This window comes from Emericellopsis cladophorae (genome assembly GCF_022114955.1).
Source record: "Emericellopsis cladophorae strain MUM 19.33 chromosome Unknown NODE_83_length_74590_cov_113_560211, whole genome shotgun sequence".
NCBI lineage: Eukaryota > Fungi > Ascomycota > Sordariomycetes > Hypocreales > Bionectriaceae > Emericellopsis > Emericellopsis cladophorae.
The window spans coordinates 14,194-24,996 of record NW_026251008.1 but is presented as its reverse complement, the minus strand read 5'-3'; the positions used below and the strand labels follow the sequence as shown (position 1 = coordinate 24,996).

Below are 10,803 nucleotides of genomic sequence, written 5' to 3'. Positions count from 1 at the left end.
CAGTGGCTCAACACTGACGCACCTTTGGCGCGCGGGACATCATCATCAACCGGGACTGAACTGGGTGACACGAGACTGGAGATTTCAGTTGGCGTCTAATGCGATCTTCGCAAGATGACATCAACGCCTTCCGTAAAGTGAAAATGTTCATTGAAATCACGCAACGAGTGCCTTCGAGGTTACAACATCCTATCTTACCCCAGACTGCATACCGCACCTTGAAAATGACCCTCCTTTCCAGTCCTTCCTTTTAACAGACTCTTCCGTCATCCCTATAAGCCTATAAGATATCTTGTTCAAGGTACACGACATTGGTGTGATCTCCGTATCCAACTCCGCGCCGCCCTACCCACAGCGGAACCCCACGAACCCTGTTACACCAACAAGTCCCCGCAAAAGGTGCCTCTCCTGAAGCACCACGCTCCAACGACATCGACATTCTTTTGACAAAATGTCGACTCCCGCGCCAGCACCAGGCACACCAGCTGCACAGGCAGGCGCCGGTAGCTGGACGGCTTTCGTGAAGGTATATCGGCGCTGAAATTCTCCCATATCTCAGCTAGTGGCTCACGCGACACAGTCGATCGCTTCGTTCAATGGCGACTTGTCCTCTCTGACCGCGCCTCCCTTCATTCTATCCTCTCAGTCGCTTACCGAATTCTCCGCATACTGGGCCACGCATCCCGGTCTGTTGACTGAGCCTGCGGCCGAATCAGACCCTGCGAAACGGGCTGCCCTTGTCCTGAAGTGGTTTCTGTCAACTCTCAAGCACCAGTATGCGAGTCGAAGCGAAGAATACGGAAATGAGAAGAAGCCTTTGAACCCCTTCCTGGGGGAACTGTTCCTTGGAAAGTGGGAAGACGAGGCCGGTGAGACAACGCTCGTTTCAGAGCAGGTCAGTCATCATCCTCCTGCGACGGCATACTGTATCCGCAATAAGAAGACGGGTATCCAGCTGGAGGGTTACAATGCGCAAAAGGCGAGCTTCAAGAGCACGATTATTGTGAAGCAGATTGGACATGCCATCCTGACCATCCCGGTAGGGTCAGGCGAGGACAAGGTCGATGAGAAGTACCTCATCACCCTACCAAGTCTGCACATTGAAGGTCTCCTGTTTGGAGCCCCCTTTGTTGAGTTGGATGGCCAAACCTCAATTGTCAGCTCGACAGGGTATACATCCAAGATCAAGTTCACCGGCAAAGGATGGGTCAGCGGCGACAAGAACTCGGTCACCGCCACACTCTTCCCCACAGGTAAGGAGGACAAGGACAAGGAAGTCCTTTACAACATGTCAGGACAATGGATCAAGGAACTCAGCCTATACGAGGGACCAGTTAAGAAGAAGAGTCTGCTCGAAGTATATGATGCTGCAAAGACACCCCAGACATTGCTCAAAGTTGAGCCGATAGATCAACAGCATCCTCTCGAGTCGCGTCGCGCCTGGTCGAAGGTAGCTGAAGCCATCAGCAAGGGTGATATGGATCTCACCTCGGTGGAGAAAAGCAAGATTGAACAGGCCCAGCGCGACAAGCGCGCAGCCGAGCGCGCAGATGGCACAACGTGGGAGAGGCGGTATTTCAACGCCATCCAGACTAAGGACCACGTGCTCGAGGCGCTGGGTCAGGCCGCGGGAGTGCCTCTTGACGGTGACGCAGATAAGACAGGTGGCCTGTGGAGATTCGATGCCTCCAAGGCGCAGAAAGCCGAAGATCAGAAATTGGACGACGCTGAGGTACAAACTATCGAGAAGGAGCTCCTTGGTCGATAGCAGAGGGCCGGAAACTTGGGAGTAATTGAAATTTGATCGCGTTATAAATCCTAGCAGTATCGATTTACTGGGGCTCTCCCCATGGATTTGGTGACAAAGATACATGTCGTGGGAGTATCGCGAGCGATAGGTGATTAAGAACCATGACGTGTTAGAACATGGCACACAGTGCAAGGTTGCAAATTCTTACTCAATTTGATTATTTTACTATTCTCTTCTAACTGTCCCTTATTAGTGTGGAACGCACTTTACAGCTGACCAGCAGTGTTGAAGTCCTCGAGGGCCTCCTTGACGCGAGCAGACATGCTCTTCTCACCCTCACGGACCCAGACACGGGGCTGTACATGTTAGCTTGCGGAGCATTTGCGCCAGGGATTGCAACGTACGTCGAAGAACTTCTTGTTGGGCTTGTCAGCGCCATCGGGGTTGCCAACGGAGGTCTTAAGGTAGTCCTGCTTGGAGACCATGTACTCGCGGATTCCGGCACAGTAGGCGAACTGCATGTCGGTATCGACGTTGACCTTGACGACACCGTGGCTGATGGCGTCGAGGAACTCCTGCTTGCTGGAGCCTGAACCGCCGTGAAAAACGAAGAAGACGGGCTTGGGGTTGTCGGACTTGAGAGCGGCCTTGACGTGCTCCTGGTGCTTGCCGAGGAGCTCGGGGTGCAGCTTGACGTTGCCAGGCTTGTAGACACCGTGGACATTACCGAAGCCGGCGGCGATGGAGAAGTAGGGGGAGATGGGGGAGAGGGTGTTGAAGATGTTGAGAATATCCTCAGGCTGAGTGTAGAGCGAGTTGTTGTCAACGTCCTCGTTGTTGACACCATCCTCCTCACCACCAGTGATACCAATCTCCATCTCGAGCCACTGCTTCATGGGAGAAGCACGCTTGAGGTACTTGGCCGTGGTCTCAATGTTCCAGTCGACAGGCTCCTCAGAGAGATCGATCATGTGGGAGGAGAAAAGGGGCTCGCCCGTGGCCTTGAAGTAAGCCTCGTCAGCGTCCATCATGCCGTCCAACCATGGGAGGAGCTTCTTGGCGCAGTGGTCGGTGTGGAGGACAACGGGGATGCCGTAGGCTGGGGCGACCGAGCGAATATAGTGAGCGCCAGCGACGGCACCAGCAATCGAGCCAGCCTGATCGCCGTTGGGAACTCCCTAAAGACGGAAATATCAGCATGACGAAGTATTTGGTTGCGGAAGGGCTCTCACCTTTCCAGCGAAGAAAGCCGCGCCACCCTGGGACATCTGCAAGATGATGGGAGACTTGGCATCGCGGGCGGCCTCGAGAGAGGAGACGACGGTAGAGGAAGAGGTGACGTTCTGAAGATGCTGTCAGTCAAACTTTATGCTATTGTATCCCATGGTATGCTCACAATGGCAGGAATGGCGAACTTGTGCTCGCGAGCGTACTCAAACAGCCTCAAAACATCATCGCCAACAATGACACCGGACTTGCGGCTCAACACTTCAGTAGCACCCATAGTTGCGGTTGTTGCGACGGAGGGCTTTGATAAATAAAGATCGTGAGTTGTCTCGGTGTTTCGAGAGGAGCAAGTCGTTGATCGTGAGGTTGGAGCAGCGAAGTCCGGGCGACTCTTGGGGTTTGAGGGAAATAGGAGGCGGTATTAAAGTTCTGCCAACAGATAAAGAATTAGTCGAGGCTCTAATTGGTAGTGGTGATGATGTTTGGTAACAGCAAGCTCCAGTCAGCCGTCGCAGGCGCGGGGTTTTTGGTCTATCGAGAGCAGAGCTGAGGAGGGGCAGTGTGTTGCCATGACTTCACTGTCTTCACTGTCGGGCCTTTCATCCTGCAGCTGTCCTTGACCATCGTTGCCCCTGTGTACTTTTCAGAAGCAATTGCAGCGGCATTTTTGGATGACTGTGATGTGACCGACCCGTTGTGCGTTCTTTATGTGCAGTATGAAGCACTGGTGTTGGCGTTGTCTCGGGTGCCATTGACATCATGTGTCCCCCACCAGGGCCTCACTTCTTCGCGCATGCGACAAGGGCGGAAACATCGATGGCGACCTGCGCTTCATTGACCACACAATCTCTTTCAAGGCATCTCCCCATTGCCGCGGTAGTGAACGATGTGCTTGCGAACAACTCCATGACTTCGGCGTATAAAACAGTGCAAGGGGACGTCGTCGACTTACATGAAATTGAGGCTGAGGCGCAAAGGCTGATGTGTATCAGGTATGGGGAGAGGACCAGATATTTCGGTCGAAAAGGAGGGACAGTGCTCCTATTTAAGTTTTTGACTCCAACACAAGAACCAAACAGACTTCGTTTCTCCGCACGATTCCATTACCTTAACTTCTCGTCATCGCATTGCCGCCGGCGGGTGCTGACTCCTGTCGCAGCCGAGAGACGTGGAGGCTTCGGAGCGCAAACACGGAAACATGCGGGACGCGCCAACCTTCCCCGAGCAACGAGAGGGGTTGCACGCAGACTGATCTACGGCTACATACTGCCAGAACGGCGATGTGATCCGCCACGAGCTTGCCAAGCACCTGAGAAGTTGTCGGGGATCATGAGTCTTGTCTCGATGACTGGGCAGTGATGAAATTTCCGCTCACGATAGTTATACTGCGGAAGTTAGGACGGAGAAGCACCTGATAATCATGATGAGGCAGTGGGAACACACAACCACCTTGGTGCTGGTCCTTTGTCACTTTGATCGCGCGCTGTCGGGCGTGGGGAGCCATTTCTGATGTCTCGAGCTGTAAATAAGCACGCTGCACACCTACAAGGGGATCGCGTTTTTTCTTGACGGCTCAATGACGGCTCGTTGACCGGTCAAAGCCTGCCAAATCGTTATACAACGGTCATAGCCGAGATAGGAAAGAGCATCTTCTCTTTTCGCCGAACTTTATTCGAATCTAGCGACCGAAAGGAGCCTCTACCAAAAAGATCTAGAATAGCTATAATACTAAGCAAAGGCCGCCTGTTAAAAGCTTTCAAAAAGAACGCGATTTAAGCTATTTCTAGGCCGAAAGATTAAGGTTTAATTAAGTAAAACAGCTTTTCGGGCTGTTCACGCGAACACGTCTTGGATCGTTGAAACGGTCGCATGACGAATAGCTGTCTTGAAAAAACGCTATCACCTCGTAGGTCAGTAAGGGAACAAGATATATCCGTAGATGAATGTTCACACCTCGACAGGATCCAGTCGACACAAGCTGCGATAGAATTCTTGGCCGACCACACCCAGTTACGTAGATCTCGGCTTTCATGCCGAATCCCGCCCAACCGACCGCCAAACGGGTTTCGCTTACTTAATATCTATACTTGAAAAGTCCCAGCATCAAATGCATGCTTTGTGCCTTTATTACCCCATCAAAGTTCTGGCATGTCGGAAGCCTCAGCAGCAGCAGCAGGTCCCGCGCTTGGGCTCCATGCCCTCTTGGACAATCCCTTGTTCGCGGGGGGCATTGGCCTCGGAGCCCTTGGCGCTGCCGCAGCCTTTGCGCGCAAGGGCGTTATCCGAGCGGCCGACGTCGCCCGCCATCGGATGCTCGTGAACGTCGAAATCAGCAAACAGGACCCTGCCTACCCATGGATTCTCGCCTGGTTATCGCAGCCGCGCCCGACGCCCGGGTTCATCGCTTCGAGAATTACGCGAATACACAATCTGTCGGTCGCGACGACCACCACGTCATCGGGACCGTTTGGGTCTGGAGGCCAGAGCGGAGCGCACTTCTTTCTTCAACCGGGCTACGGGCGGCATATCATCAAGCATGGAAGCGCCTTCATCGCGGTGAATAGGGAGAAACACAATACAGCGAACATGAACACGGGCGAACCGCACGAGATTGTGCAGTTGACGACACTCTGGGCCCACCGACAGGTATTCGAGGATGTGTTCAGGGAAGCACATTTGCTTGCTGCCCAAGCAAATGAGGGCAAAACAACGATATACTCAGCGCGGGGGATGGACTGGATGCCACTGGGTGATCCAAAGACCAAGCGACCACTGGGGTCCGTCATCCTGGATGAGGGCGTCAAGGAGGATCTATGGCGCGATGTGAAGGACTTCCTCTCGAGTCAGGAGTGGTACGTTGGCCGGGGAATCCCCTATCGCCGGGGGTACCTCCTGTTTGGCCCACCCGGCAGCGGCAAGAGCTCCTTCATCCACGCGCTGGCTGGAGAGCTTGACTTCAACGTGGCCATGATCAACCTGAGCGAGATGGGCATGACCGACGACAAGCTGGCGTATCTACTGACGAAGCTGCCCAAGCGGAGTCTGTTAGTGTTGGAGGACGCCGATGCGGCGTTTGTCAACCGCCGCCAGAGGGACGCTGATGGATACAGCGGGGCGAGCGTGACATATTCAGGTCTGCTGAACGCACTAGATGGTATCGCCGCTGGCGAGGAGCGCATTGCGTTTCTGACGACCAACCACATCGACCGGCTAGACCCTGCCCTCATCAGACCTGGGCGAGTGGACATGATGATGCGCATCGGCGAGGCGACGAAGCACCAGGCTGCGCAAATGTGGGATCGCTTCTATGGTGATGTTGACCACGACCACAGCGGGCGAGAACGCTTCCTGGCGCGGCTGGATGAGCTTGGTTTGTTTGGTGTGGACAAGGATGGACAGCCATCCAATCGCCACACGAGCACTGCGGCCATCCAGGGTCTTTTCTTGTTTAACAAGGAGAACATGCTAGGTGCCATTGAAATGGCCGAGGGACTGGTGCCTCGCAAGTTCGAGCCAAGCGAGAGCGTGCCCGAGGGCGCCATCAAGACGCCTTCATGAGGGCATGGCGATGCTTGTAAACAATCTGTACCATTTGTACCATTTCTGTACATCATCATAGCGATACCCATGAATAGTTGAAGAAGAATATTATAACTCGGGAAATGCGTGGTGGGTCTAGGGCTGATTGAGCACCTGCCTAAGGTAAGTACCTGAAGCACGGTTTCCGGTGAGGCTGAGCGCGCTCGTGCGACTGCCTGGGCTCCATGTCGATGCAAGATTCACGGTGCACCGAGTCACGCGGTGATCTTGCACTTCCCGTCCCCGTTCATTGCGACAGCCCAAATTCAGGACGGAGCATCATCAACTCAATAAGCATCATGAATCCTGCAAGGGACTCAAAGGTTCAGGGAACACTGGACTCATGGCTGTCGCCACGGTCGAGATCAAATCACACTCCACAAGCACGGGCATCAGCCAGCGATCAAGGTAGCCATGACAGACCACCTGGCCGGTTCAAAGCTCCAAGAGGCAATCCGGCGCGGCGCGCGGCGCTTGCGGCCATTGCCGCCGAGACGCGAACCGTTCTGCCAGACATTCTCAAGGATCTCCCCAACATTCACGCCGCCAAGTCGGAGGCGCTCTTCCTGTCCACTCTACCGATGCTTAAGGCAACTGACTGCTCGCGGCATCCCAAGACGGCCATCTCCATCGTCAACGAAGATACTTACAATGCAGCTATTGCCGTAGCGTCTGAGGTGCCGTCTAGAGTCGCAGTGCTCAACATGGCGAGCCACTCCCATGCCGGGGGTGGCTGGCTGAAGGGGTCCATGGCGCAGGAAGAAGCCCTCTGTTACCGGAGCTCCCTCGCCTTGTCACTGCACAAGCGATATTATCCATTCAAGCAACGCATGGCACTCTACACCCCGGACGTCGTGATCATACGCTCCGACGTTCCAAGCGGACACGAAATCCTTGACGTCCAACCTACTGACCTACCGGTGGTCAGTGTCCTCAGCGTGGCGGCTCTACGATGTCCTGATCTCAAGACAGTCAAGCAATCGCACGCATCGGGTGTGGTCACAGATGTTCAGGTCTTTGCCGATCCAGCAGCGCGCGACCTGACCAAGGACAAGATGCGATTGTGTCTGCGCATGGCGGCGTCACGGGGTCACGACACGCTTGTCCTGGGCGCGCTGGGATGCGGTGCGTTCCGGAACCCTAAGCGGGAGGTGGCGCACTGCTGGCTCGAAGTGCTGCGCGAAAAGGAGTTTGAGGGCGGCTGGTGGAGGAAATTGGTTTTCGCGGTCTTCGATACCAGGAACGACGGTAATTTTGAGGTGTTTGATGATATTCTCGGCGGAGAAATGGTTTGAACGTGTCCCTGCTTCGGGAGAGGATTGGTGCCAGATCTATGCAAGATGGGTACCCTACAGTTGGAGGTGGTCAGGTGCTGTAACTTGTCGCACGTGTCTTTGTTGCGTTAAGATCGTGTGAAATTTTCCAGTGTTCCATTCTGGGGTTTTGGTGGATTTCAAGGAGGTACAGAAGCGCTGTAGTCTTATAATTAGTCACTTGTGACTTGTCTAGACCTGGAGTCCGGTAGCAAAGCGTAAAGGCCGCATAGATGTGATCAGATCTCGTTCGTCGCAATTTGCCGAAACGTCCGCCTTTCTTTTTTTTGCCCGGTCTGGGGTATTAGCGATCCCTGTGACCATATGGGTCGCTGATTCGCCCGAACAGAGTGAATTCGCCACACGATGTCGTGATTGCCACCGCTCTTTGGTAGAGGCGAATGTCCAGAAATTTATGAGCGAGTGAAAAGAGTTTTCGGTCTCTGCTGGGTCGCTGCGAGACGATTTTGCACTTGAGTGAATGCGCCAGGCTGTTAGGCTCGGACAGGACAGAACAGGACGGGATAATAGGGCCTGCAAAGTCTACTACGTAGTGCAGATCCAACGTTGATTTCATTGCCGAGCTAGCACACAGTCTAAGTGGAATAGAAGAGTCTTCACTTCACCAAGTGGATTATGGACTTGACGGAGTTAAGCCTCCGCCGAATCACGAGTCACCATTTAGCAAGTCCCTTAAGGATACTGACCAAGTCGGACTGAACCCCCACCCGTTCCGGCGTTCGCAGCCGCAAGTCTTGGAGTTTAGGTCGAATGCAGAATCAGCCAGAGACATATTGACCCCACGCACACCTCGCCAGGACCCAGAACCCAGGACATTTGTCGGGATCAAGCACATTCTGCTCCTTCAGTCTAATTCGCAGACAGAAAGGCAGGCAAGCAGGCAGGCAGGCTGCACGCACGCGCACGATGAGCTCTACTGCTGATGACGTGACGCCCGACGGACCGATGGTGGTGAACATTGCCCGTGGACCCTAGAACCTTCCTCATCCTTTCTCCCATATCCAGTCTCCGGGTGTCTTCTCTCCCTCCTCTCTGTCTCTCCTGTCCCCGACCGTGAGTGAATCTGCCCATCATCATGTTGGGTAAGAAACTGGCTGGCGACGCGCCCGTCGCAGAGCCTCATCCCGCCGACGGTCTGTCCGCGTATCAGTCGGCTACCGACAACGCCCACCACAACGACCCGGAGCACAATGGCAGCAGCAGCGACGAAGACCATTTGCACGATCCCGAATCGGGCGTCAAGCGCGGCCTCAAGAATCGCCATCTGTCCATGATGGCTCTCGCGGGCATCATTGGGCCCGGCCTGCTCGTCGGCGCAGGTGGCGCCCTGTCCAACGGTGGCCCTGCCTCGCTGATCATCGGCTTTGGCGTCATTGGCATCATCGCCTTCTTCATCATGCAGAGCCTGGGCGAGATCACCACCATCTTCCCTGGTGGAGGCTCCTTTGTCAGCCTGGCGGAGCGCATGGTCGACAAGTCGTTCAGTGTGGCCGTCGGGTGGAACTACTTTATCATCTGGGCCACCGTGCTCGCCAACGAGTACAACGTCATCTGCAGCATCCTTACCTACTGGGTCCCCGAGGTACCCATCTGGGGCTGGTTCATGATCCTGTGGAGCCTGTTTATGGGCTTCCAGCTCCTGGGCATCGCGGCCTTTGGCGAGGCCGAGTTCTGGCTCGCGCTCATGAAACTCGTCGGCCTCACGGCCTTCTTCATCTTCTCCATCATCTACGCGGCCGGTGGCCTGATCGGGCAGTCCGAGCCCCTCGGCTTTCGATACTGGAACGATCCCGGTGCCTTCAACGGCAATGGCTTCCGCGGCATGGCGACCGTCTTCGTCTTCTGCTCGACTTTCTACGCCGGTGTCGAGTCCATCGCCGTGGCCGCTACCGAGACGCGCAACCCGGGTGCCGCCGTGCCGCAGGCTATCCGACAGGTCTTCTGGCGCATCATCTTTGTGTACATGGGTTCCGCCCTCTTCTTTGGTATCACATGCCCCGCCAATGCTGACGAGCTCGTGTCCGCGGACGCCAAGGCACTGCAGAGTCCCATGACCGTGGCCCTCCAGAATGCCGGCTGGCAGGGGGGCGTGCACCTTATCAACGCCTTCATCCTGTTGACCTGCCTCTCCGCCATCAACTCGTCCATCTATATCGGCTCACGCACCATTCTCTACATGGCGCAGTCCGGCAAGGCGCCCAGCATCCTGGGCTGGGTGAACAAGAGAGGCGTGCCTGTCTGGGCCATCCTTCTGACCAATGCCGTGGGTTCCATCTCCATGATGAACGTTTCGACCGGCGCGGCCAAGGCCTACGGCTACATTGTCAACCTCTCGGGCATCAGCACTTTCTTGGTCTGGGGCAGCATCAGCTTCATCCACATCCGTTTCCGGCGGGGTTGGGTCGCCCAAGGCCGCAGCGCCAGCGACCTCCCTTTCAAGAGCATGCTATGGCCCTTCAATGCCTACTTTGGTGTCTTTGCCAACATATTCCTCGCTTTGATATCCGGCTGGACGAATTTGTCGCCCTTTGACGCGTCCAATTTCGTAGTCGCCTACATCCTCTTCCCCGTGTTCGGGCTGATATACGTCGTGTGCAAACTCCTGTGGCGCGGCCAGGACAAGGTGAAGAGAAGCCACGAGATGGACCTCGACAGCGGCAGGAGGACCGATCTTGACAAATCCGGTCTCGTCCCTGGCGATGCGGAGGAGATTGTGCCGGTGAAGAAACCGTTTTGGAAGAAAGCATTTGCTTGGCTTTAGAGTTGATACACACGAGACCGCCAGTACTGCCACGGTGTACGTACTTGGCAGCTCTCAAAGACACATACAGTACAATAGAGTAGAATCCCGCCATGAGGCGATAAAGTCCCCACAGATATTGGATCTCCATCTATCCTCAAACACAAAACTCC

At 55.0% G+C, this 10,803-nt stretch overlaps 5 protein-coding genes across 5 annotated transcripts; 4 read left to right on the top strand and 1 right to left on the bottom strand.

The window, feature by feature from the left end:
- Positions 1-451: 451 nt before the first annotated feature.
- On the top strand, positions 452-1,768 carry J7T54_003789 (uncharacterized protein; the record flags this gene model as incomplete). The annotated part of the gene is made up of 2 exons (XM_051510131.1): positions 452-526; positions 581-1,768. The coding sequence occupies 2 exons, from the start codon at positions 452-454 to the stop codon at positions 1,766-1,768; spliced, it is 1,263 nt and encodes a 420-aa protein (XP_051358933.1).
- Positions 1,769-2,016: 248 nt separating this feature from the next.
- Positions 2,017-3,254, bottom strand: J7T54_003788 (uncharacterized protein; the record flags this gene model as incomplete). Its single annotated transcript, XM_051510130.1, has 4 exons — positions 2,017-2,106; positions 2,155-2,928; positions 2,983-3,093; positions 3,147-3,254. The coding sequence occupies 4 exons, from the start codon at positions 3,252-3,254 to the stop codon at positions 2,017-2,019; spliced, it is 1,083 nt and encodes a 360-aa protein (XP_051358932.1).
- Positions 3,255-5,125: 1,871 nt separating this feature from the next.
- On the top strand, positions 5,126-6,535 carry J7T54_003787 (uncharacterized protein; the record flags this gene model as incomplete). The annotated part of the gene is made up of 1 exon (XM_051510129.1): positions 5,126-6,535. One exon carries the CDS (start codon positions 5,126-5,128, stop codon positions 6,533-6,535), a length of 1,410 nt encoding a protein of 469 aa, XP_051358931.1.
- Positions 6,536-6,855: 320 nt separating this feature from the next.
- On the top strand, positions 6,856-7,851 carry J7T54_003786 (uncharacterized protein; the record flags this gene model as incomplete). Its single annotated transcript, XM_051510128.1, has 1 exon — positions 6,856-7,851. The coding sequence occupies one exon, from the start codon at positions 6,856-6,858 to the stop codon at positions 7,849-7,851; it is 996 nt and encodes a 331-aa protein (XP_051358930.1).
- Positions 7,852-8,965: 1,114 nt separating this feature from the next.
- Positions 8,966-10,651, top strand: J7T54_003785 (general amino acid permease AGP3; the record flags this gene model as incomplete). Its single annotated transcript, XM_051510127.1, has 1 exon — positions 8,966-10,651. The coding sequence occupies one exon, from the start codon at positions 8,966-8,968 to the stop codon at positions 10,649-10,651; it is 1,686 nt and encodes a 561-aa protein (XP_051358929.1).
- Positions 10,652-10,803: the final 152 nt, after the last annotated feature.